Source organism: Topomyia yanbarensis, chromosome 2 (genome assembly GCF_030247195.1).
Source record: "Topomyia yanbarensis strain Yona2022 chromosome 2, ASM3024719v1, whole genome shotgun sequence".
NCBI classification, from domain to species: Eukaryota; Metazoa; Arthropoda; class Insecta; order Diptera; family Culicidae; genus Topomyia; species Topomyia yanbarensis.
In genome coordinates, this window is record NC_080671.1 from 130,616,896 (window position 1) to 130,642,574 (window position 25,679).

At 37.9% G+C, this 25,679-nt stretch overlaps 2 protein-coding genes across 2 annotated transcripts in view; one reads left to right on the top strand and one right to left on the bottom strand.

Moving 5' to 3' along the window:
• The window catches only part of LOC131681326 (cysteine sulfinic acid decarboxylase), a 33,224-nt gene extending 23,666 nt beyond the window's left edge, over positions 1-9,558 (bottom strand). The window contains exon 1 of the mRNA XM_058962080.1: positions 8,519-9,558. Within this exon, the coding sequence (XP_058818063.1) occupies positions 8,519-9,232 (714 nt within the window). The 5' untranslated portion in view covers positions 9,233-9,558. The remainder of the gene's footprint in view (positions 1-8,518) is intronic.
• Positions 9,559-20,359: 10,801 nt separating this feature from the next.
• On the top strand, positions 20,360-25,421 carry LOC131681328 (leukocyte receptor cluster member 8 homolog). Its single transcript, XM_058962082.1, has 5 exons — positions 20,360-20,505; positions 20,642-22,570; positions 22,667-22,865; positions 22,922-23,129; positions 23,482-25,421. Exons 2-5 carry the CDS (start codon positions 20,708-20,710, stop codon positions 23,693-23,695), a joined length of 2,484 nt encoding a protein of 827 aa, XP_058818065.1. The 5' UTR covers positions 20,360-20,505; positions 20,642-20,707; the 3' UTR covers positions 23,696-25,421.
• Positions 25,422-25,679: the final 258 nt, after the last annotated feature.

Consider the following 25,679-nt stretch of genomic DNA (forward strand, 5'->3'; position numbering starts at 1 on the left):
TTTTTTTATTTAAGGGGGTGTTTACTCATAAAGAGGCGGAATTTTTCGTAAAAAATGGAAATTTTTATTTAAAATGTGTAAAAAAACCCCTAATTGAAAACTTATCTCAAAACCTCAACGTAGGGGTTTGATATTTTTAACATAGAATATGTATGCAAAGTTTGAAAGAAATCGGTTAAGTAGTTTTTGAATGGCAGGTAACACCGCAAATCATGTTTTTCTAGCCACGTTCTACAAAAACCTTCGTCACCGAGTCGTTTATCCATATCTTTGCATAGAAAAATTACAGCATATTTTGAAATGATACACTATAATGTCCAAAAGTTTTGAGCCAATTCGCTTCACGCAAAGTTCTAAAAAAAATCGCAAAAAAGTGTTTGTTATGCTGAAACCCTTACCCCCCCCCCCCCCCCCCCCCTCAAACAAAAAACAACATGTTACAATCGAAATAGTTTGACATCCTGTCTAATCAGATCAATAAGGGCTCGTCTACCCCAAAGACGATGTTTTAAATATAAACACACGCGGAGAGAAAAAACGGTAAATTTGGCAACATGGTTTAGTAAAGTATTTTGTCTGGTATTTTTGGAAACCAGGAATTGTGTGTAAACAGCGAGTGACTTATAGTTTTAACGAATGCTTGATGAATTTCTGTTTTGAAATATTTCGCAAAATAGTCAATTAGATCAATGGCTTTGTAATTTTTAATGTGTTTAAATTTACTCATACTCATACTTTGCATCATAAAAATTTTAATCTCAATACTTCCTAAATCCGCCATAATTTTTTACATTGCTCGTTCGGAACAGTTGTTTTGGGTTTGATTGGAACTTTTGGCTTCAGTCTATATATAAGCATCGTCTCTGGTCTACCCTGTGTTTGGGCATTTTTGTCTATCATGTCATAAGGTTGCGCGCCTCTTAAGGTGAGTACGAAAAGTAATGGTCATGATAAATTAACGTTTGAAAAGGCCGGCAAATTTGGATTTTTTGGTGATCTCGAGTGTCATGCCCGGTAGGCCTGTGATCATAATTATAGTGGGAAAACAGGCTCTTTACCCTATATAAGAATATCATACGTTGCACTGATCCCAAGCAAAGGTCATGGTATTCAAACAGCATTGGTGAGCGAGCGAAGTGGATTCTACACCTCACCTGTTTCCAAAACAGTAACTTTCAAAATCCGTTATGCTTGATCGATCTTTGTTCCGTTTTTTACTTACTACCGATCATAGGAAAAGAAACCGGTTTCCGCCAGAATATAGATTGTTGTATTCCGCTCCGCGAAACAGACTAGTGGACTGAAGCGCATTGACATTGAACTGCCAAACATGACAAACAAGAACTACCGGTTCGCACGTTGCACATAGGAGGATTTCATTCAGGAACTTCATTTTAGATAAAAATCGTGTATGTTACCAATTATAACAGCATGTCAAGACACATAAGATATTAAATATCGCCCGCTTTTTAAAATATATGGGTCTTCCCAAATTTTAGATTCTTTCATGCGTTTTCGCATGAGCTTACCTTATTTTTTGTAATAGTTGTGTTTGTTTTATTTGGGACATGTATTCTTCACATGTTAGAAGCAAATTGGCCAAAAAAGTCTTTTGCTCATTTAAAAAAATAAAACATTTATAATTATATTGAGAATATTGTGTAAAAATATCAGATTTTGAAATACTTTGCGAGATATTTCAAATATAGCCTATCACTGCGCATTTAGTGTAAAATTACCTGTTTTAATGTTCGGTGATTGAAATATATTCCATTTTATAAACTTTAAAAGTTCAAAAACTCATAACTTGAAAAAATTTCATATTCAGGAAAAACAAAAAATGCGTGTCAGATATTTTTAACTGGAGAATGCAACAAATATTATTGGAAGGAATTAAAATTTTAGTTGTAAATTTGACGTGACATGACCCATATGTAGTACGTTTCAAAATTGAGACTTCTCAAATCGTGCAAAAAATGAAATAAATGCACAATTTTTACGACTTTAAAATTTTGATGATTAATTTATACGTTTCTTTCGTCTTTCGGCAAGTTTCGCAAGTGAAGAACAGTTTTGATCACGTTTTTGCACCGCTACTCATATGTGCGCTGCGGCGACGATTGCAATTGCAATGCAACAAGGAAGCGCACAATGTCAGAGTTATAGCAACACGCCTCAGCACATGTAATAAGGCGTGCGGCATGTGAATCATTCCAGTGATTATCTGAGCGAATCGAAAGTTTAGGAATATTTTTCTAATCTAAGCTATAGATTGGTAAAGATCTGAAAGGTTCCCCCCACGTCATTTACTTCATACTTCGACTGCCAGCCAGTGCATAGAATAAGTGCGCAGCCAGACACTTGTGTAACCGTAGATTGATTTGAAACGTGAGACATTCATTAATCATTTGCTTCGGTTAGATATAAGTCTGAAGCTGTGCAAATTCATTCATCGGAAACTTAGTAGCTCTATTCTCAGCATATCGGAATTTAACAATTAGATGATAGTACATTAATCATAGTCTGAAACAAGGCTCTACTGAATAGGGTTGTAATATTACAAGCGATTGGTCATAACGATACGATGGTGCGGTAGGGAGGCTGATACTGATCAATGAGCCCTAATCGGTTGCTGGACTTTCTTTGTCTGTCAATGCGCCTCGACTGAGAGCATACGGTTTCCCTTGTGGGGTTACTCAGCGATGTTTTATTTGGTAAACACTTTTATCGAAAAGCGGAAACCAACACATTAAAATATAAATGCAAGTAGTGTGACATGGTTTTCTATGATGCTTTGTATAATGTGTGGTACGTAGTACAAAGTCACATTTTGTTTTTAGTTTTTAAGTCGCAAAACGAAATTGTTATTAGAAATAAAGTTTTCCGCACGATAATGCCCCAACCGGATTTTGAAAATATAATAAAAAAAACAAGAAATTTGTTTTATTGAATTAACAAAGTTTTGTTTCGATAAAATATATCAAAAGGGTGTATTTGTGATTTATCACATTAAAAACACCCATTATGTTGCAAAAATTCTGAAGTTCTCATTACTAACTGATATGCATATATATATATATATATATATATATATATATATATATATATATATATATATATATATATATATATATATATATATATATATATATATATATATATATATATATATATATATATATATATATATATATATATATATATATATATATATATATATATATATATATATATATATATATATATATATATATATATATATATATATATATATATGCCAAAATAGAACGAAATACTGAGGATACTGTAATTGTAATATGAAGAAGTTATCAATAAAAAAGTATGTTTAACAACTTTAATCATACTTTTTAATTTCATAGTATTTGCCAGACATAAATAAAATTTTCTTATTCAAATTTTATTTCAAATTTCTTAAGAAAAATCTTCCAAAATATTTTAATTTTCTTTTTGAAAAAAATTTAAGTGGTGAAAATGCGCTCTTTTCTTAAGTTATTCACAACCACCAAACATAAAAAAGAATCGCTTTAAGTATAATTGCAAATTTAAAAAATATACCCCTCCCCGGTTTGACGGTATTGCAAACATCATCAAGCACATTTGTGCATAAGTTTTAAAGAACCTCTGACAGACCACTGCGTTAAGATGGCTATTGCATTACGCCGATACGATAGTGGTGCATCGAGGAGACTGTTACGATAGCGGTGCATTGAGGAGACCGAGAGGGCTTATGGGCTTTTTTTTATGTTTTGTATTTTTTCATACTCTGCACCAGCCCACACTAACGGTCAATCATTAGCCAGTGCACACTGACATGGCCGACTGGCGGATCACCGTGAACTGATTTTTTCTGTGGGCTGTGTTTGTAATCATAGCTCTATAGTTTAATGACACTGTTTGTGGATACGGATCGCAGTGGGGGTCACTGTGTGTCGATTTATCGGTCGACTTCGTCATCGTGCCCAGGCTAATTAAAAATTGTTAGAATAGAAACCTAGTTTTTAGTTTTTAGTACTAGGGTAGAATTATTATGTGCTAGACGTATGTCTATCTGAACATGTGTTCGTTTGAGTATTTGTGACAGCTGGGTCAGGGAATGGATGCAGAACTGAAGTATATGATAGAATAGTGGGTAATCCTTCTTAGGATTCGTTGATCACTTTTTACCGGTGTTCAATTTGTACCTTCGATTCTATTCATTCGGGAAGATCGGATTGCATAAATTAAGGTACGATTAAGTTACCGACGCACGTGAATCATCCATTCCCGATCAGCATAGCATGAAAAAAGTATCATTTGCTGGCATTTAGACGAGTGCAAATAGTTTGATTGCATGTTACATGTGTTCTTATCCAGCTTCTACTTCATTAGCCTTTTTTGTTGTATTTCTATTAGTTTTCTTTTCTACTACTCATGTATACCAATCGGTGTATATTGGTCAATTTACACACTTCGATGTATCTTTTTTTCTGTATTCAGCATATTATCTTTCCTTTTGTTACTATATCTTAAATTAGATTTATACTAACACTAACACAATAAATTGCATTCTCTTATAAACGCACACAATCTCTCTCATTCTAGACGTACAAACGTTATCTTTGCGATAACACAAACCCGGTCACAAACACGAACATGCAATTGCAATCATACACACATACTTACGTCCACGATCTCGGCAACATTAAAACACCCCGGCAATTAAGTGAACGTTTTAGTACTTATAAATTCACAAACGCGGTCTCAAGCATTAACCCACCGCTCGCGCGATCATGAATCGGTCACCTCCGGAAATCTCTACCCCTAATCCTAACAACTCAGACTCATATCTTCAGTGATATCATTAAAAAATTACCCTCATGTTCACTAGATAACACTACATGACAGGGAACTCTAGTGAAATGGGAGAAAAACTCACTCTCTTCTAGCATCTGAACCATACACTAAGAATTAAGTATCAGATTCACTGTCCGCGCGCGATCGAACACGTTAATGTACAAACGCTCCAGCCTATCACACGTGATCGTGACGTTCCTACGCCCGTATATAACTGAACCGTACTATGAATATCACATTCAGAATAACGGCCCGCTGCAATTGGTCTTAAGCAGTGTTTTCGTGGATGATATTTCCCGCTCGTCTGCAATTGTAGTGAGTGATGCTGACAGGGAGCGCTGCCGAGACCCTAGCTCTACAGCTCCAGTAGGACAACTCTCGAAAAAACTCTCTGTAGAAAAAATATAGGGTTTAGGGACCTTAATAATGTGCAATTGTGAGAGAATGTAATTTTATCGTTTTCGCAGTCTTATCTAATGAAATATGCGCAAACTTGTAGCGTGACATATAAAAGCCTTGGCCATATTGGAGGTCACACTTCCTCAATGCACCCAAAAAATAGTTAATAGAATGTCTGCGGATTCCCGGCGGATTGTATACTATTTTTTAATATTGTTTTACAAAAATTCTCAAATTTCGGTTTTTTTAATAAGAAAAAAGATGTTTTTATTAATTTTTTTTCTTTTAAATAAATATTTTTGTATTCTTTCATAGTGTGCTCGAACACTATCAAGTTTCAAAATATTTCTATTACTTTGAAAAAAGTTATGAATCTGCATGAAAAACGTACGAAAAAAATACATGCATTCCCTATTCAAAACTTTAATCGCTTTGGGGCAGGTGTTAAAATGGTCCAATTTCACTAAAATATTGCTCAATTTTTTTTTATTCGTTACGTTGATTCATTTATTGATCGGCGGTGGATAAAATCGCAAAAGAGAAACTGCCACCCTCATGCATGCTTTGGTTATGTAATTTGTTCGCCAAATTGAACCTAAGCATTTCATACTGACAACTGCCTTATTTTCATTGTTTTGGATTAAATATTTAATTGAGTACTTTCAATGTTTACAAATCTACCACTATTGATGGTAATAGGGTTGAAAAAATAAATTGAATGCAACTATTTTTTGGGTGTATTCAATATGTATCTATGAGGAAGTTTGACCTCCGATATGAACATTTATGTTCCATATCGATGGGTATTGTAGTGAAATTCATGTTTTTGTGAAGTTTTCATTTTACAAATTTTGTTATAAGAACTCAAAAAATAGCACAAAAATGGCCATTTTTGGCACTTTTCGATCATTATTGTAAACTAAGTTAGAATAAACAAAGTTTGAATAAATAACACTCAATGCAACAAACAACAAATGCAACTTTTTTATATATTTTTCGAAATGAAGCTTTGTAAATTGAATAAACCAATGAAATTATCATATTTTCAATTGACTTGTGCCTTTGGTTCCGGTTCTAATTTGAATAAAAGAAACAGCCTAATTTTTTTGTTTTTGCTTTTATTTTCAAAATCCGGTTGGTGGTCAGCTATATTCGTCCGCGTCTCCTATCACCTATTTTTAAGGTGATTCATCAATAGTGCTATCTTTGAAAATGAACCACCGAGGTTATGCAACTAATTTTTCCGATTTAATTTATGCGTGGGGGCATGGTCTTGTCTGAGTGAAATGATGACTGTTGAATCATGTATTAGGTTTGACAACTGTCTTTTCGTTCTTATTGCCTCCTATCATGTTCCAGTCATTAGTGTGAAAATTAGCCTCATTGGTTGTACATTTGACATACAAAGCTAAGCTCCCGAATGTCGGCAGTCAGGAGCAGAAGTTCCTTTTTTTCACAAGCCGAGCATTTCCGGATGTCTAGAGCAATAATCACATGATAACACTTCTGAGAGTTGCATAGATCGTATCACTTATCAAAGTGAATTCAGATTTGTGTAACTCTTTACCCCATCCTACTAACAAAAACTCCTTCTCGTGGCAAACGTGGAGATGCAGAGGTATACACGGTCTACATAACAACGTTTGTTACACTAACATTCCTTTCCTTGCCCGATGACTGTAAGGACGTGGCCGGCGCCGTTATTGGTATTTCAAAGTATAGAACTCTCGGAATGTGCACATTGAGGATGGATAGCAACTTCCAGGCCCCGTTGATTCTCTGTGCAATTTCGCTTGTTCTGGTCAATCACGGAGTAGCAACTACGAATTGTACCGTCATCATGCTCATGCTAATATTTTCAAAATGCGTTTTGATGCGCCACTCTAACTGCTATATGTTGTATGTACTCATGATTTATGTATTGACTTAAATTGAATAGATAAGTTTTAACATTTGTTACTAGAGGTGATGTAGCCTAGTTATGGAGGTGCATTTCGAGTTCCTCTCATCTGAATCCGACACTAATTTAGTGACAGAACTAAGCTGGTGCCAGGTTGACGTTTGTTCCAAAAAACGAAATCACAATTTGTGTTTCTAAACAAACCTCTAGTCCTGCGTGAAAAAAGTTCTGATTTAAGTTGATAAGATATAAATGAACCGAAACTTGGTTGGGCTTAAGAAAGTTTAGGTGATGTTTCAACTTCAGACGTTATTATGCTATTTATGTTCGGTGTATGGTATTCAGCCTATTTCCATACAATAATGCAATGCAATAATATTTCAACAACATTTTCCCAAATTTCCAACGCAAACTATTGAAAATTCAACGAGTGACAGTGAATCTCCAGAGGAATCTAAAAAAATGCAGTGTGCATCACAACTCAAAATCTACTGTACCAATCCTTCTAAAATTTCGCACAGTTTTTCTTCACCACATTCCCTGCTGAGAGCGAGGTCTTTTTTACAAAATTATCATTAATATTATTTTTATAGTAGCATGCCAGCCAATTTTTTTTAACGAAAATCGGATTTTTGGTTTAAAAGAGATACGAAAAATTTATAAAACGAAAACATAAAATAAAAAGTCTCCGTTATTACTTGTAGAATTAAGTTGATAAACACGAGAAATTTTCGAAACTATTGGTCCAGTATATTTTGACCCCGCAACACTTGCAACATGTAATGACCGCGGTTTGCTTCATAACCCTAAACTTTTGCTGGTGCGCTTTTTTGGTTTCAGTTGAATAATGGTTGATGTACGCTTCTTTTCAACGAATTATGCTGTAGAAAATGCTATTCAACAAACGTTGTTGCTCGTGAAGTTATGATGTACACCACAATACACGTTTTGTGCTAAGCGCGTCCGGAGATTCATTGTCATTCGCTCAATTTTCAGTATTTGTGACGAAAATTTAAGAAAATATTGTACAATTGTGGCATCACAATATGAAAATTGGATTAATATGCAAACACTTTCTGTATTGCAAACATAAATTTAAAAAATATTAGGTATTTTAACCGAATTAACCTTAATTATTACCATCACAATAGCGCTCGCCGTTTCACAAAAAATCACGGTTTCAAACTTAAGAAATCATGCACGGTGTATACTAGTATTGATACATCCACGATTCTGTTTTGCTGTGAACACTAGGACGAGAATATTCGGTGCACTATTTAACTTGCCCTGTTCGGTGCGTTCCAAAAAGATTCACATTCTATGCAGATATTCTGCGGATTTTAGTCGACTGGCGGAAAAACTCACCTTGATATCTGGCATGAATTTATAGCGTGCACAGCTAATGGCATAACCATTCGCCATTGATCCTCCGGGGCAAAATATACCATCTCCAAATCCATTGGGGAATCCGACAATATTTCGCATTTCTTTCAGCACGATCTCTTCCATCAAAACAAACACCGGAGATACTTCGAAGGTGTACACGCTGGGGTTCAATGCATCCGTCAATACTTGGCCGGCAAAACCGTACGGGTCAACTGACGAGAACAGTTGATTCATGAAGTAAGGATGACCAGTTTTAACGGAATGTTGGATGGTAGCTCTGGCTAACTCCAGAAGTTTTTCGTCAGAATCGGGATCATCTTTCAGCTCTAAATCCAGTGTTCGCTTCAGCTCTTCGGGGTCCACCCAGTTGAGCACTTTGTTTGCTCGATCGGTAGCATTGAAGACAGCATTGTTCAACACTTCCGATAGAAAATCCGTCAAGAACTTTTGATGCTGGTCACGATTTGGCAGGCTTGCGTAACGTTTCGCATTGGTCTTGAACGATTTACTGAGTTCGTCATCCTTGCTTTTTATGGAGGATCTTTTCAGCGGTTTAGAGGTTACGGTGTTACCAACTGTTGAAAACAACTGAACATCTTCATCTTCAGACACACCAGCGCTGTCCGATCCACTGGATAGGTTGGAGTCTTCGATGACCTGTAAAGTGACTTCTAACATTCCGTTGGTAGGCATTTCGATGTACAAACTTCGGTATATTCTAACACTGTCGAGTTTGGCGCACTTGTGAACACTATTGCAACTAATCACACAAATACTGGGAGCTAATAGTAGATTGCCTCCTCTACTCTTGGAACTGAAGATTCTAGAGAATAAGAAGCACCTATAGCCGTTCGTAGGCTAGTTGGTTAGTTTTGTTCGAAGTAAACGAACTCAAACTAAATTGATCACTGCATCGAGGGTGCTTTTATATATGAACGCGATTGCGATCGCTACTACGCTACTCTAGGAGAGATAATTTAAGTTCTAGTCTACTAAGCGAATCGCAACCCGCCATCGAAAACGGTTGGTTAGGTATTGTATACGTACCTGCTACTAAAAACCCCGAAGGGAAGGGCTCCATTTCTGAGCGATGTGGAAAGAGAGCGCGAACGCTTTTCAACTGAGAATTTTGTATCTCGTGTGAGAATTGCAATACTTTTTGCGACCACTGAGCGAATAGTGAGCGTAAAACTCTCGCCGATTCGCTCAAATTGTCATATGCTTAATGAACAATCGCTGAACTACTTCAAAGAAACTCATTCATGCTGCAGGAGTACAGTATGTAATATTAATGGGTGCAAAACCCGCGTGGTGTGGTGTCAGTCTGCAAATATTTTTGTTGTTGCTATTCTACCCAGAGAGGCTTGCCGCTGTCGTTGATGATGGCAATTCGGAAATGACCTTGCGCTTGTGTGTTGCTTTGATAGCCGATCAACCGGAATGATAGTTTATGCCAGACACGACAGTGTAGGGTATTTGAGCCAATATTCGGTCTTTTCTGTATTTCATCTCAATCAGTCGAATCCGTTTGTTAAAATATAGTCATTTATCTCAGCTTATCATATTTGTTGGAATAGAGGGATGAAAATTTGGACGCTAGAGCACATTGATAGTGATTGGTTAACGCCAGACAGGTTTATAATAGGAATAGTTACCCTTTCGATTTTTATTGTGCATTCGTTTTACATGTTCGTACTAATTTGATTCGAAACGTGACTATTTATAATATCCTTTGTCCAAAACCTCGTTTTTTTAAATATTTACTAATTTGCGCTGCAAGCCTCAGTGAAACGTGTTAAATTCATGTATATAACGGGAAATAGAACATTATCTTTGTTATTCAGTCCGGTTTGTTTATTCGATCGATTCGGACATAAGACTTGTAAGGTATTTTTGGCGCTCAGCGAAGTTTTGTTCTCTTTCCGGGCGGTGCAATGTTTTCTTATAATATATTATTATCTGCTGTTCAAAACTAGAGCACTCTAGTTAGAGTGTGGCCATGAGGAAGAAGAAAGCATGTGACGTATCCAAAGGAGCATAGAATTTGACGTTTCAATAGAAATACGTCAAATTTCATGCTCGTTTGGATACGTTATATATTTTTTTCTTCGTTATAGCCACAAACTATTTAGAGCTGATACGAGAAATGTAAATAGCAAAAAATCGAACGTCAAATGCAGCCAGGGGGTACTGTCAAATGCAGCCAGTCCATTTAAACTATGTGAGACAAAAAGAGAGGCTATGTGAGACAAACGATAAAATGAACAGAAAAAAAGAAAAAGAAAACATCTATCGGCAAGTCCCGTCCCAGGCAATAAACAGATGGACAAAACTATATGTTGGCTATATAGCATGGCGCTACAGTCGAGTTCTTTGGTTGAGGACTATTGCCTAGTAAAGTTCAGCCGGCAAGTGAACCGGAGTTCTGGCTGGTTCTAGCTACTATTCCGGCTTCAGTAACACAACCTGATCTAATAAGAATCGCTTGTGTTACTGGAACCTGAATACGAACTAGAATCAGCTAGTATTTCGGCTGAGATTATTACGTAGGCGTTTTAATGTGTTTGGTATCTATTGTGTTATTGCTGTGTTGTTTGATATCGGGATAATTTCTTTAAAAAATATACGAGGAAGCCGAATGTTACAGTAAATCTCAGTGTTTGAATTCCAAAAATATAAGTGTATTTGTGCAGTGCATGAAAGTGTTTTGTGTGCAGTGAAAATAAACTAAAACACTGGACCGGGAATCTCTGATGATGTTCATATCAGCGGACAAGAAACTGAAGCAGAAATCAGATGAGTATCTCGATATTCCTGTATTATTTTTTATGATAAAAACGACCCATGTCGAATTCATTTTCTAAGTAACAGTAACGGTGCAGTGATGGATGGATACGAGGAGATGTTCTAGTGTTCTTATATCATTTTCGTTTTACCTGGTGCTACACTACACGGTCATTAGTACATACCTTCCGTATATGGAGTTTTTCCTGTAGGATTGCACATAGCACTGTTGTTTTTTCTTCTCAAATAAATCCTTCTGTTAATAATACTTTTTATCTCGATATATGAAAGGGCCCGAAAAATTACGATCTGGATTAAGGGTCCCACATTGCAAAGAATTGAGCTGTAATGAAGCGATTGGGCATTTTCTTTCACATGTTTTCTTCTTACGGGTGGTAATAAAATATTACATAGCCCTAGTAACAATTATGGTTTTATAGTAGTTTTGTAGCCTTTCATAAAACTTAGATTGCACTTGTAGCGAGCTATAAAACTTCAATTGTTACCCGAGGTTATTCGGACCTACTTAAGCAAATCGCCCTTTTAGGTGGATAGATGTGAAAAAAGTTACCGGTAAAAATTGTTAGTTTGAAACCTCAGCTACATTTTGGTGCCATAAAAGGTTAATTTTGCAAACCTCTACGTTTTTCCATCCTTTTACAATGTAGGGGTAATTCGGACCTCCCTACGGGGCTATTTGGACCGTCATTTTTGTTTAATTTTTTTACAATGAAATTATGTTAACCTATGAATAAGTTAAAAGAGACACTCCTTAAGAAGCAAAAAAAAAATACTTTACAAAAACTTAATCTGGTATGTTGCAGCTGTAGTTTGGCGGCCCATGTATTTTCTTTGCTGTGGCGTGTGCAATGGTGTGCGCAGCCGCAAGCCGCTGAACGGTGGTTGACGGAATAGGGGGTCTGAATAGCCCCGTACGCTCATATCGCACAAAAGTGGTGAGCGTCTCGAAAATATCTCTGTTTTTACCCAAACAAAAATCATTCCATAAAATAGGAGCCTCAAGTTTTCCAAAACACTTACCTTTTATTTTTTCACTTTTATTTGTTGCTTTAATCACGGTTTTTCCATTATAATGATTTTTGTTTTGAGAATGGCAAAACAACGAAACACGTTGTATCTCCTTTCTACAAAGAACAAAGAGTCAACTTCAGAACTCAAAATTAATGTTTCAGAATAGCGGTTCCACGAATATGTACGATAGTCAGAAAGTATTGTTATTTTCTGAGAAATCGAGGGGTTCAGAATTACCCGCACTGTCTTAATAGGGGTTATTTCCGATTTTTATATTTTAATATATTTGAGACGGGTTTTGCGAAGCATGTTCTATCCTTGCGACTTTTATTTTCTGTCGCTCAAGCTTTTTGTGATATTTCTATAATTGATCAATATCATTTGCTGTGTATGAACAATACATTTTGCATTCTATTCATTATATTTCTATTCTCTGAAGCTTGCAATAAAAAATATTGAAAAGAACAGGCTTTAAGAAAATTTCTTGAACATTGTTTTATATCTCGATATACTGCATTCATGTAGGCTTCATATTTTCAACAAATTTGTTTAAAATGAGATTATCAACAACTTTACTGAATGGGGGGTGGGCGTAGCGTAGTTGGTAAATCGATTGCCTTGTATGCAGCGCACCTGGGTTCGAGGCCCGACCCTGCACATAGCGTTAGAAATTGTTCATAAGAGATTTTTCTTACCTTAAGGTTAAAACCTCTATAATCGAAATAAAAAAAACTTTTCTAAAGACACCAATTCTCTTACTATTTTTGAAAAGTTGATTCTCCATAATTATTTCTAGGAGATTTAATTACCATAATTATTACATAAAAATGCGCTTATTTGTGTTGGAAAGGGGCATCCATATACCTCGTGGACAATTTAAGGGAGGGTAGGGGTCCCGAGAAAGTCCACGCTTGTCCATGGGAAGGGGATGGGGTATTGGAAATGTCAACGTGGGTTTTTTTATATTTTTGTTTTTATAATAAAATGAAAAAAAAATTATCGTCATTGATGTGAGCGCTTCAATTTTATCAAGCTTTTTAAATAGTCAAAGTGCGTAGTGTGTGATGGAAACTATCATAAAAAATCAGAAGAAATCGTACGAAACAGAATCCGAGCAAAAATTTGGTCTTGGTCAAATACCACTACTTTTGGATGTAAAGGCTTGTGATTGAAATTATGAGCTAATAGGGATCTTCAATGTGGAAAAAATTGTGTCAGTTTTTCATATGATTAATAGCGGGTGTCCTTACGAGTAAACTCATATCATTCTTAAACCTTAATTATTCTTTTTCTGATTTTTAAATTAAAAAAAAAAACAAAATAAATTTAACCAACAAACTGACAGTTGTCCTACTAAATGACGTATCTGCAAATATCTCGTTCGCCTCATTGTTAACCGGGACAACATCCCACACCGATCTGGTACTTTTGCAATCCGCTAGCAGCCTGCCATCCCAAGTTTCATCTGCAAACTATGGTAGATCTGTTATTGGCAAACTGACGAGTCGTGCAAGTCGCATGGGTTTGGATGTGTTATTGTCCTAAAAGGAAACAAACTAAAAAATGTTTTTTTCAATAGCTCCGGGCCAAAAAATTGAAAAAGGACTGAGATATTAACTCACAGTACTAATCTGCGTCAGAAAATGCCTTAACCCGCATACCCCAAAAGATCCCTATTCAAGAATCCCTAGGTTACATCAGTTTTATGTTACTATGACCAATCTTTAAAACGTAAATATAAAAGATCATATTGTCGTTCAGAAATGAGGTATTTCCATTGAAATTTCACAATAAAACTAAAGAAGTGTGATATTCTGTGGTTGAAGTTTGAACCATTGTCATTGTCCTTCTTCGCCTTAGTAGTCTAATACACAGCAAAAATGTTTGAAAATTACCCGAAAAGAAAATAGGAAAGTTCACGTGGACATCGTAGGGAAGGGGTAGGGGTACAGGAATTGTCCATGCTTGTCCACGGAGGGGGAGAAGCGGGTTAAAAACGAAGGTTATTTGTCCACGTGATATATTAACGGCCACAAAGCTTCATTGATGTGGTTAAAACTCCAAAGTTGATGCTTTCGACGTTTTTTGTTCTTAGCCGTTAGAAAAGTTTGTGAACATTTTCCTGCTTCAAACATGCACTTTGTATTTTCATACTTTGACTTAATTGATATATTACTAACGAAATTATACAAGGCATCTGTTAGACTATCTTTGTTTCTGAACTTTTAATAATTTATCACTTACATGAAATTTAAGCATTTTCGAAAAACACACGCTACACTATCCTATTACCACACTCCCCTAAATTCCATAAATAGCATCCTCGGACAAAAATTTCATCCTATCGTAATTGTTAACACTTAGAAATTGAAATGAAAACGAACAAAATCAAATATTTTGGCAGATTTACTACTTTACCCTAATATCAGGAATGGTCCGGGTACTACAACCCCAGTAACTCTGACCACAGATGCGTGCAGTGGACAAAACTAGTTGCGTTTGATTTCTCATAAAATTTCGCAACTTTTGATATAAATATTATTATATCAATCTTTCGGCGACTAGTCAAGTTCCTCTGGGGGTTGCTTTTTGCCCACTGTGCATTGATTGATGAAGAATGTACAAAGGGCTGCAAAAACCCTGCTTTTATTTGTTTTCAAAGATGTCTGCTTTTTGAGGCTTTCTCGGTTGAACCTTTACCAATGCGTTAAACCTGGCTTAAACGTTAAGCGAGGGTGAAGAAATCTGCCTGAAATCCATCATTTACACATTCTCTGCTTCTGAAGACATGTGGTTAAAACTATCACTCACATGTACTGAATTTACTTAATGAAATAATCTACTTTTTATTTGCTTTAATTACTTAATTCACTATATATCAAATCTTCGTCAAAACGAATAAAATTGAATACATTATGGTTTGCTAAATTAGATTCAGACTAATTGGTGCTCCACGCTCGGTTCTACATAGAGTGTATCACAGCGATCTGATGCATTGGAACTCAAACACGAACTGCGCAATTCCACGTGCCCGCGTACAGTGTGATTGGTTTAATTGAAAATGTCGCATTATAAAGGTACAAGAAAAGGGTAAACTAAATCCGTTCTTACCGCAATTTCTATTATTTCTACGTATGAAGTTCGCTTTCCCCCACTATAGGGTTGTTGCCTTTCTTATATAAAAAGGTTATGCAACCACTCTGAACATGACCAGCTTAATCCCGGCCTTTATTGACTAATATAGGTGTTCTATGTTTTAACAGGGGCGTAACTATGGGTATGGGATGAGGGGTTGCCCCCCTTACCCAACATTACACGATACCCTTCCCTTACCACCCCCACCCTCCTCTCATGTTCCTCCCCTCATCAAAGCTCTAGATCCCCCTCAAACGACCACCTCATTCACCCTCTTCAGACCCACCCCTCTCTCATTCCAATCACCTACACCCACTAGGCATACCAAGATAGGCAGGGGGTGGTTCGGTTGTGGGTTATTCATCCCCTTCACACGCACACACACACACAGAAAATAAGTTAACGGAAAGACGACATTGAGTTAATGCTGATTAAGCTAATTAAATATTATATATTATTATTTAAAAACTGCGTTTATTAAAAACCAAAGAAAAATTTGGTTTGAAATGATTTTAACTTTGAAACTACTTTAAGAATGAAACTACTTTAAAAGTTGTTAACAAGTTGAACATTTTCGGCAAGTTTCAAGTGGTTCAGGATCGACATATAGCATCTCAAGTTCATGGCTGTCAATCCATTGTATGTATGAGAATATGCAATATACATTTCCACCGTTATATTGAACATAACCAGCCATGGAATCGTAGCTAAGACAAATGAGAAAGACACAATTGCACCACTAAGTGGATTAAAGGTTATTTTAATATTTATAGCCACTTTGAAGAATGTGTATATCACATGGGCATGGGCGACATGGGCCTAGAAGCGGCTAGGCCCAGCATATGTTGACTACTGTCAAAGTCTGCATTTGTCAATAGCGGATAACAGGAGTGACACCCAGTGCTGCGAAATTTCAAAATCAGTTACCTATTTCTGCTTATATTTACCGAAACCAACATTCAGATTCACCGCCTCCCTCATTCATTAACTTCAAACTGACCGAAATTTCATGCAGAATCGAATGCTTGGATGCAGAGGAAATAAAAATTCCTTCGCCAACCAAAGCATTCAATTGCCATTATGTGGACAGTTTGAAGGCAGAAGTTGGCATTTTCTACATTTTCGAGCATAAGTGAATTGCGTAATCTATATCTGGTGCACTTTTGCTAAATAATCCCTCTCAGAGCTAGCATAGAAACAAAATTCAGTTTTCTTCTGAAACCGAACATGTCCGAACCTGAATGCTCTGCGTCGGAATAACGAATGAGGAGGGAAACGAACCAAAAATTTCATTCATCGCAGCGGGCATGAATTGAATTTCGTTTCCTTTCAAGTTGATGCAGGGATGTAAATTTGTTTAAGCTCTGGTGACACCCCCTGGAAAAACAGCATCTGGCGACGTATGTCCCGGGATTCGATGGCAACATGTCCAATGTTATAAAGGATAGGCATTTGTTTGATTGGGTCTGTTTTTGACATCTAAATCCAAATGATCCCAATTGGGGTCTCCCCCGCTCGGACGTGCCTGGCAGGATTTCCCCCAGATAGCCGGCAGCGAAATAAAAAATCTTTCAGAATTTCTGGGGGTCTGGCTGGCAGAGCGCTGCCCAGCCGGCCGGCTCAAATGCAACAACCGTTTCTGGCAGAATTTTTCGCCTTTCGGTTATTAACGGTTTTTTCTGCCGGATTTCTGCCAGGCACGCACCGGCAGGACCGGTTTTGGATCGCTTCAGGTTTTGCTTGTATTTTTCCTTATTTTTTTTTTTAATTTTATGTAAATTTATAATAAAAACATGTCTGGAGACATGAAATCCATATTACTTACCTTGTTTGAAACCAAAATCTTTGTTTCTTCCTATTTTTTCATCTGCCAAAACTATCCTTCTTGGAAAAATTTAAATATGGCGAAAATGAAACAACGATAAACAAAACCGAACCGGTGAGGCGAATCTGCCTGCCATAACTGGAACGAGTATAGCTGAATTCTGGCAGCGCCATTTTGATAATTTTGACAGCTGCCGGAATCCTGACGGATTTTTGCTGGCTGCCCGTTTTTCTTCCAAGCGGGCCGCCGTTCTCTTTCTAGATTTTTTTAATTTAGTCCAATTATCAATCGCATAAGCCTTTTCTGTGTTTTAGTTACTCGCCTAATTAGAAACGGCACGAAATAGCCCCCTATTTATATCAGCCACTTGATTCCCAGTTGGCAAATAGCCGCCTGTTAGCCAGCAACTTGCCTATTTTAACTGGGATCGTCTTTGCTTATTGAACTTAACCGTGCAACCAGAGTTACTTTTATTCTCTGTGCCATTTAAGCCAATATATTCTGATTCCCACATTACTTTTATATATAATGTTCAATTGCATATGGTTTTATTGCGTCGATTATTTTCAGTGTAGTTAACGGCACACGCAGAAATTTATTTATGCATCGATAGCATACTTTTCTATCTGCCTCTTGATTCTACTGCTGTAAATTTTATGCATTGGACATATTCGGTCTATTCTGGGACGTCTTTTTATTCTGTTCATTCTATCGTTCGTCTCCCATAGCCTTTCTTTTTGCCATATTAAATAAATAAAATATTTTGCTCGAAAAAATCCGTCATTTTATGAGTAAAAACCCCTTTAATTGAAAATTTATTTCAAAAACTCAACGTAGAGGTTAGGTATTTTTTTTATATAGAATGTGTATGCAAAGTTTGAAAGAAATCGGTTAAGTAGTTTTTGAAAGGCAGGTAACACCGAAAATCATGTGTTTTTCAGAGACGTTCTACAAAAAGCTTCGTCACCGAGTCCATTGTCGATATTTTTGCATGGGAAAATTACAGAATGTTATTTAAATGATAAATTGTAATGCACAAAAGTAGTGATAAATTCGCTTTACGAAAGTTCTAAAAAAATCGCAAAAACAGTGTTTTTTCACGCTGAAACCCGCACCCACCCTAAAAGTAGGTAATTTTAATCTGCTGTCCCTATTTCGCTGCCGGAACATATGTTTTTCGCGAAGATAATAGGGAAATAATTTATAATTATTATTTTATTACATTTTGCCGATCACTTTTGCTATTATGCTCTTTTACATATGTAGTCTTGGCAACACCATTTGTAGATGACACATTTTACTGTGACGTTCAGAGAGACGGGCTTGTAGTTGTGATATATTTCATGTGCTGTATTGCAACCGAGAGTGTAGATATGAGGTTTGGCATTGGAAAAACTAATAGAAATGCACAACAGTATTACAGCATTTTTTATTGTTACATTACAACGAAAAACAATGTTATTCTGGAAAATTTACAATGGAATTATAATCACATTTGTTGTTTCTACATCCAATTTCATTGTAAACCCGATTTTTACATCGAAAAAGGGGGATCGTTACGGGATGTAACAATGAAAAAATTGATCTTTTCCCATACATTCTGAAATCAAAAACATCGATTTACATTGTTTTTCCGTTGTAGATTTTGGAGGCATGAAGGACTGCATCATAAGTACATTGATGTTACAAGAAAAGTTGTTGTTAACAAATAAAACTGTTGTAAATTCAACGTTTCTACGATCAATTTCGATATTACTTTCTGTTCGGGATGTAATATGCTTATACTCTGCATATTACATCCTGCAATGAGTAAATGCAGAGGTGATAGTAGAATTAAAAGCCTTCTGTGTGCTTTAATTGTTAAATAAATTTGAAAGTTGCAAGAAAATTTTTGCAAGCGATTTTCTCCGTTTGACGTTTCTGTTAGATATGATCACAGAGAACAGATGTCCATCTTCAGCATTCAACTTGTGTAAAATCTCTAACGGTTTCAAAGGTAGTTGGGATATCCAAACCAGGTGCGCTAGTATCGTCATGTTTTTTGTGGCTGAGTTTGACAGAATTAACAGCGGTTACTCCTCTACCCAGTCAAACTAGTCCGGAACCGGTTCGGACTTCCAGCATGAATTCCAGCTCTTATGCATCAACCGATAGAAACGGAATCGGTTACTTCTTTGAGCAAGATTCCCTACTGAATCCATTCAGGATTTCGAACCGGTTCCGGAATGGATTTGACGGATAGTTGGGATAGGTTGGTGTGGCGGCGCTAGTGTTTATCGTATATTAATTCAAATGTTTACACATGTTTTTTAAATATTTTTGTTCGATCATGGATGTCTGTTCTCTGTGATATGATGTAATGAAAAAATGCTCCAGATATTTGTATATGCGTTGTGTACGATTCTCCATCTGATTTAACCGATTTAAGGTGAATCGATGCCACCCGGTCGAAAAAAAAATGCGGACGAACAAAACGGCAAACCGAGCAGAACAATTTGAACTGTCAGTGAGGCCCATAATTTGTGTGCCCGCTGAGATGTTGAAGAATTAATGGTGAATATGATATTGCACATCAAAACTTACCACAATCTGAAGTTCATTAGGAATTTAGATCAAATCTACTATACTTACACATGATTTCACAATTTCCCACATTCGTTGGCTTAATGAAGTGCACGAAAAAAACAAAATCCATGCGAAAACATGCCAGTTGTTAAAAAACAATTTTAAGCTTAAGCCAAACATGAACCGCCATGTTGGAAAAACGCGAAAAACAACCAAGTCCATTTCAGCCGACAGAAAATTTGTCTAAGTATTGAAATTGCCTTTAAATCGCATCCGCAAATTGCATTCGTTCCTAGGGGCAATTAGCACAGTCAAACCTCAAACTTTTTAAATCGCCTGACCATGTTCGTCCGCATTTTTTTCGACCGGGATATGTTCGTTCCCATTTTTTGACCGGGCATGGATTCGCATATTGGACGCATTGGAAATGAGCTTTAATTTCATACACCATCAGCTCTCGGTCTGTTATTACCTTTACTTTCTCTTTTCCATGCTTCGAATTAATTCCATTCATTCATCGTGAAAAAGTGTGTCAGTAAAGTTCGTGAGTGTTACAAAGTGAACATTTTCCTAATTATTGAAGCTAATTTTGCACTGAAGAACGCTTAATTTTGCAGTAAAGCAGGTAAATTACAAAAAAGGGGTGTTACTTACTGCCTGTTATGCTGTGTTTAGTGGAAAATTGAATTTGAAAATGCTATCTTTCACCAGAGGGTGATCGCCATTTTGATTTTTTTGCGTTGTCTTTTTTGTTCAAACAGGAAACAAGGTCGGAGCGCTAGCCAGCTCAACACATTCAATTTTGGAAGGTATCGTTTCAGTGTGCTATGAGTAGTGCTGGCGATACTATTGTAAGTACCGTATTGCATAGCAGTTGTATGAGCTCGCAAGATAAATCTGGTTTACAACCGAGTGGATTCTCCGGAAACAACCCGTACGGAATGGCATATCAGCAATACGCTCAGTATTGCAACGCCTACTACCAGCAGTTGCAGTTTAACTCAAGTGGGGGGATTCCGATTAATGTACCACCACCGCCGCTGCCCGCGCCCGGATCGGCAAATACCGGTAGTGGGAAAAATCAAAATGTGTTTGCCGCCGACGAGGACGACGTACCCAACAATTTTGAAACTTCGTCGTCAGCCTCGCCGTCTGCAGGTAGTTTAATGAACACGACAACATTTTTTAGCTCTCCTCAGCAACAACAGGAAGGAAAGATGCAAGGGCTCAAGCAAGCACCTAGCCAGTTTGGTCCAATTCGGTTCAACATCAGCAAACAGCCACAGCGAGTGAGTCCACTGGTTCAAGCTAATCCCTTGAATCATGGGCTACAGCAACAGCAGCCTCAACAACAGCAACAACATTCGAATTTACCACAGCAATTCAACCAGCCAAGCAAACGGAAGAAGAAGAAAAACAAGAATAACATGAACAACAATGTTACTAACCAGGCTCAGAAAAAACCTATGTTTAATTCAGCGAATATTCCACCGTTAATGGCATCAGGTACTGGAGGATCTAACTTTCAAGTGTCGATGCCGGTTCCGGATCTAAGCAGGCCTCCCCCACCAATTCCTAACCAATCTTCAATTGGAGGTACCATCAGTACATCAGTTCCTCCACCACCGACCATGAAGAAACCAGATCCGTTTCATAACCCAACCGATGCATGGCCCGAAAGCTTGAACAACTTTGTCGCGCGCTGTTATGCCAAATGTAAGACAGATTTTGATAAAGATCAAATCGATATCTGCCTTAAAGGGCGTATTACAGCTGCCGCGAATAAAGGTGAATTGTGGACCAAAGATTGGGATAACGAACCGGTACCAAGTGTACACAGTGAACGGGAGACGATAATCCCGAATAATAAACCCCAGAACGCGGGTATTGTTGGAAGTATCAATCAATATCAAAACACTAGGAAAAGTAGAAGTCCCAGCAACAATGGCTACGGACAGAGGAACAACAGCCAAAATTACTCGCGTAAAAATGGTGGATCGGCAGGAATTTCGCATTCACTTGGGTCTCGCCTAGGGATCAAGTCTGGATCGAAAAAGTCCCGTTCTTCCCATTCACGTTCTCGCTCTCCCCCTAGTCGGTATAGCCGCAATCGTCACAGCCGTTCTTCCAGTGGCGAATCTCGCTCACCTCGTCGAAAACGCCGATCCTCGGATAGTAGCGAGGACAGCCGTGCGTCCTCCAAGCAGTATAAAGTAAAAAATCAAAAGCCAACTCAAAAAAATAAATCGTCTGGTACTGCCAAAAACCAGAAAAAGTCTGGTTTCTATTCAGAACACGGTCAGATTGGTGGTGCCGTCGATGGTGATCAGGAAGCGCTCAAAAAACGTGCTGCGCGCTTCAACAACTCCAGCTCACGGAAAGTCTCGCCTCCCCGCCTTGCATCGCCGATCAAGAAGCGCCTTCAGTTACCAACACCGTCTCGTCTGTTCATTGAAGATACCACCGGTGATAACGAAGCTGGACTGGATCTGTTTGATCTGCACATCGTCGGTACCTGTCGGGATCTAGAGAAGAGTTTCCTACGACTCACCAAGGCCCCAGCCCCGTCCGAAGTACGACCCGTGGAGGTGCTTCGCTACTCGCTGCAGAATGTGAAGAACAAATGGGTCGAAAAGCAGGACTATTACTACGCGTGCGATCAACTGAAGTCCATCCGGCAGGATTTGACGGTAAGTGGCAAACAAATGATGGACTGTATTGACAGGGCGTAGGATATTTAATAGTTGTTACCTCGACTCATATGTTATAAATTTTGCTGTTATCAGGTTCAAGGTATTCGGGACGAGTTTACGGTCCAGGTGTACGAAACGCATGCCCGCATAGCCATGGAAAAGGGTGACCACGAGGAGTTCAACCAGTGTCAAACACAGCTCAAGATGCTTTACTCAGAGGTGGGAGGCGAGAATATACTGGAGTTTATCGCGTATCGGATCCTGTACTACATTTTCACCAAAAACACGCTTGGTAATTGTGAATTCATTTGTGTAACGCAAAATAAATTATGCATATTATACTTCCAGATCTGACCACCATTTTAAAAGCGCTTACACCCGCGGAACGCGAGCACGATATAATTATTTTTGCGCTCAAATTACGTTCCGCCTGGGCCCTTGGCAATTACAGTAAGTTCTTCAATCTGTACCGTGTGGCCCCCCTGATGGCTGGCTACCTGATCGATTGGTTCATTGAACGGGAGCGCAAAATTGCCCTGAAGAACATAATTAAAGCGTACGTATTTGTATCGGTTACTTGTTGACCTAGTGTGGTTTGTTAGTTATCCCGCCCGACCTCGACGTAGCTTGGGTGGTGACAACACAAATCAGGTCTCAGGTTCTTTAGGTTTTAGGTTGCATCCTGTTTCTCCCCTAGCCGTTATCGTTACTCCGGAACGATCGAGAGCAGCGGCAATCTATGCATGGGTTCGCTGAGAGGGAAAAGGGTTCAACCACTAATTTTCATTTCAGGTGGACTCACACGAAGAACAACTCAAATCTTTTTTAACTAATCTAATTTTTATGTTAGCACTTTTTGCCAACTTGATCAATCATAATTTATTTATCGTCTATTATTATATATCTAGTTATCGTCCCAATTGCCCGGTGGACTATGTCAGTCAGACGTTGGCGTTTGAGAGCGAGGACGTATGTTTCGATTGGCTATCGACGTTCGAATTGACCTTCATTTCGAAGCAAGAGACTCCCGGTACCGATGCTGCTACTGCTGATACAACGGCGACTAATGTGAAGAGGCTGATCGACTGCAAGACCAGCATGAATGTGGTGATGAATTTCTAAGCTCCGTTTGGTGGTGCCGCTTCTCCATTCCACGTGTAGTAGTCCTTCCTGTTGGCGGTCTCGTTCGTTTGATTTTCTTAATTATCGGTTAATTGTTCGATTCACTCACCGTACAAGATTTATTGGGTGATTCCTTCAGAGGAGATCAACAAAGGCAGTGAGGTTGTTCAGTAAGCGCACCGGAAGATAGGGGTTCGTTTTAGAACTCTTCTGCTGATGACTGGCTGCATCAAGACCAAAGGACTGTCCGATTGCTCTAATATTATTGATGAGCATTAGGCTTCAACAAGGACAACGTGGAATGAGGATCTGTAAAAGTGCTTATTGTGTGTATGTGCGATGTAATGTAAAGAACTTGCTTGTTGAGAATCGAGAATTAATTGAACATTACCGACGATCAGTATCGATCGTTGTGCTTTGTGGAGATTTCCCCGGATCGAGAGGATGACGTGAACAATCACATGCTCAAGGATCATAGTTGGATCAGTAGCTACCAGGATAAGGTATTTTTTTCGGATCGGCCATGGATGGCCATTATCGAAAACATAAAGGGTCACAATAACACACTGGCTCCTAATTGATGATTTGATTTAATCGAAAGCAAAAATGATCTACATTCGAACCGGATCTGTGCCTCTTCTGCAAGCCAAATCGGCTACTCTGCCTGGAAAATATTCCTCTCTGTTGGAATTTATGGATGCGGCATCAAGTCAACTCTGTAAAGAAAAAACGAGATTTCAGATTCAACCGATAGAATGGAACCATGATTATTTCGCTCATCACTGAACAGAACAGTCAGTGACTATGATGAATACCGTAAGAATACCTAACAAAACAACATAGGAGCCTGGGATTGTTCCACAAGGCAACGATTCAACAAAACATGCAAACAAACGCACGAGGGAGTGCCAAAGGGAAGATAGGAACAGTTGGAAATACCAACAACGGACACCGCTCAGAAAAATTATCTGTATATATTATTTAATAACAGTGATTACAGTGAACAATTGTACAGACTAAGTGAATATAGGTGTAAATACTTCAGAAATGTGAATTAATAGGAACAATCGGTAGTGTGCTGGTATACCGTCGTATAAACTCTTGGTAGAACGATGTGATTAGATAGGTCGATCTTTGGACATGCCGCAAAAAGAAAAACGATGCCGCGATTTTTGTTTTTCTGGGAATTTATAGGTTCATCTGGACGGGAAAGTGGTGATCCTCAACCTTGGAGGCAGGAGCTTCCAGTCATCGATTGCCAGCAAGAAACGATCAACGCCTGATCGATGCTGCGTGTTATGCTGCTGTATTATTTGTATTCCAACATCCCAAACTTCCATCCGTGAGCAGAAACATCCCTATCCTGAACATCCTATCTAAGACACTCAAATGGATCCTTTCTCGCCGCAGGCATTCCCGTCCCATGCCGAATCCTATCCTTTCACAAATATCAAGAAATATTCACCTCGAAATTTGATGGTGAGGCTGTGAACTCTTTGCTGATTGTGAAGACGAATGAAATGAAAGAAACTTTCTTATGTTCTACCTTTCTTCCTACAGAAAGGCGTTCTTTTGCTTTGATTTTATTCTGTTTTTGTCGTTAATTAGTTTTTATCGGAATTAATTAATAAATTTTATTGAACATAAACCATTTTTCAAGAAAGGATTAGAACTATTCCTGCTACATGGAATGATCATCTCAAATAAAAGCCAATAAAAAAATTAATTATTTTTTTTCAAATTGAGAAACTACTTTATCGACTTTTAATACAAGTTTGGTTTTCACGAAAAACTACAGTCGTCGGCGAGATGGAGCACAGAGAATTAAATCTTAAAAGAACGCCCTATCCATTGTGCCTGTATTGGATGGGTGGCCACCAGCGGGAAGATGTCTTACTGACCTTGAAGATCTTCGGTGTAAATGACACTCGCGGAGTGTTCGACCTCCCAGAGGTTTAGGTTCGTGTCTTCTCTTCCGAAACAG

Excerpts from the sequence above, each read along its gene's own strand:
- LOC131681328 (XM_058962082.1), top strand. The coding sequence starts at position 20,708 with ATGAGTAGTGCTGGCGATACTATTGTAAGTACCGTATTGCATAGCAGT. Across the intron at positions 22,571-22,666 it reads CCATCCGGCAGGATTTGACG|GTTCAAGGTATTCGGGACGA; the intron begins GTAAGTGGCAAA and ends TGCTGTTATCAG. Across the intron at positions 23,130-23,481 it reads CTGAAGAACATAATTAAAGC|TTATCGTCCCAATTGCCCGG; the intron begins GTACGTATTTGT and ends TTATATATCTAG.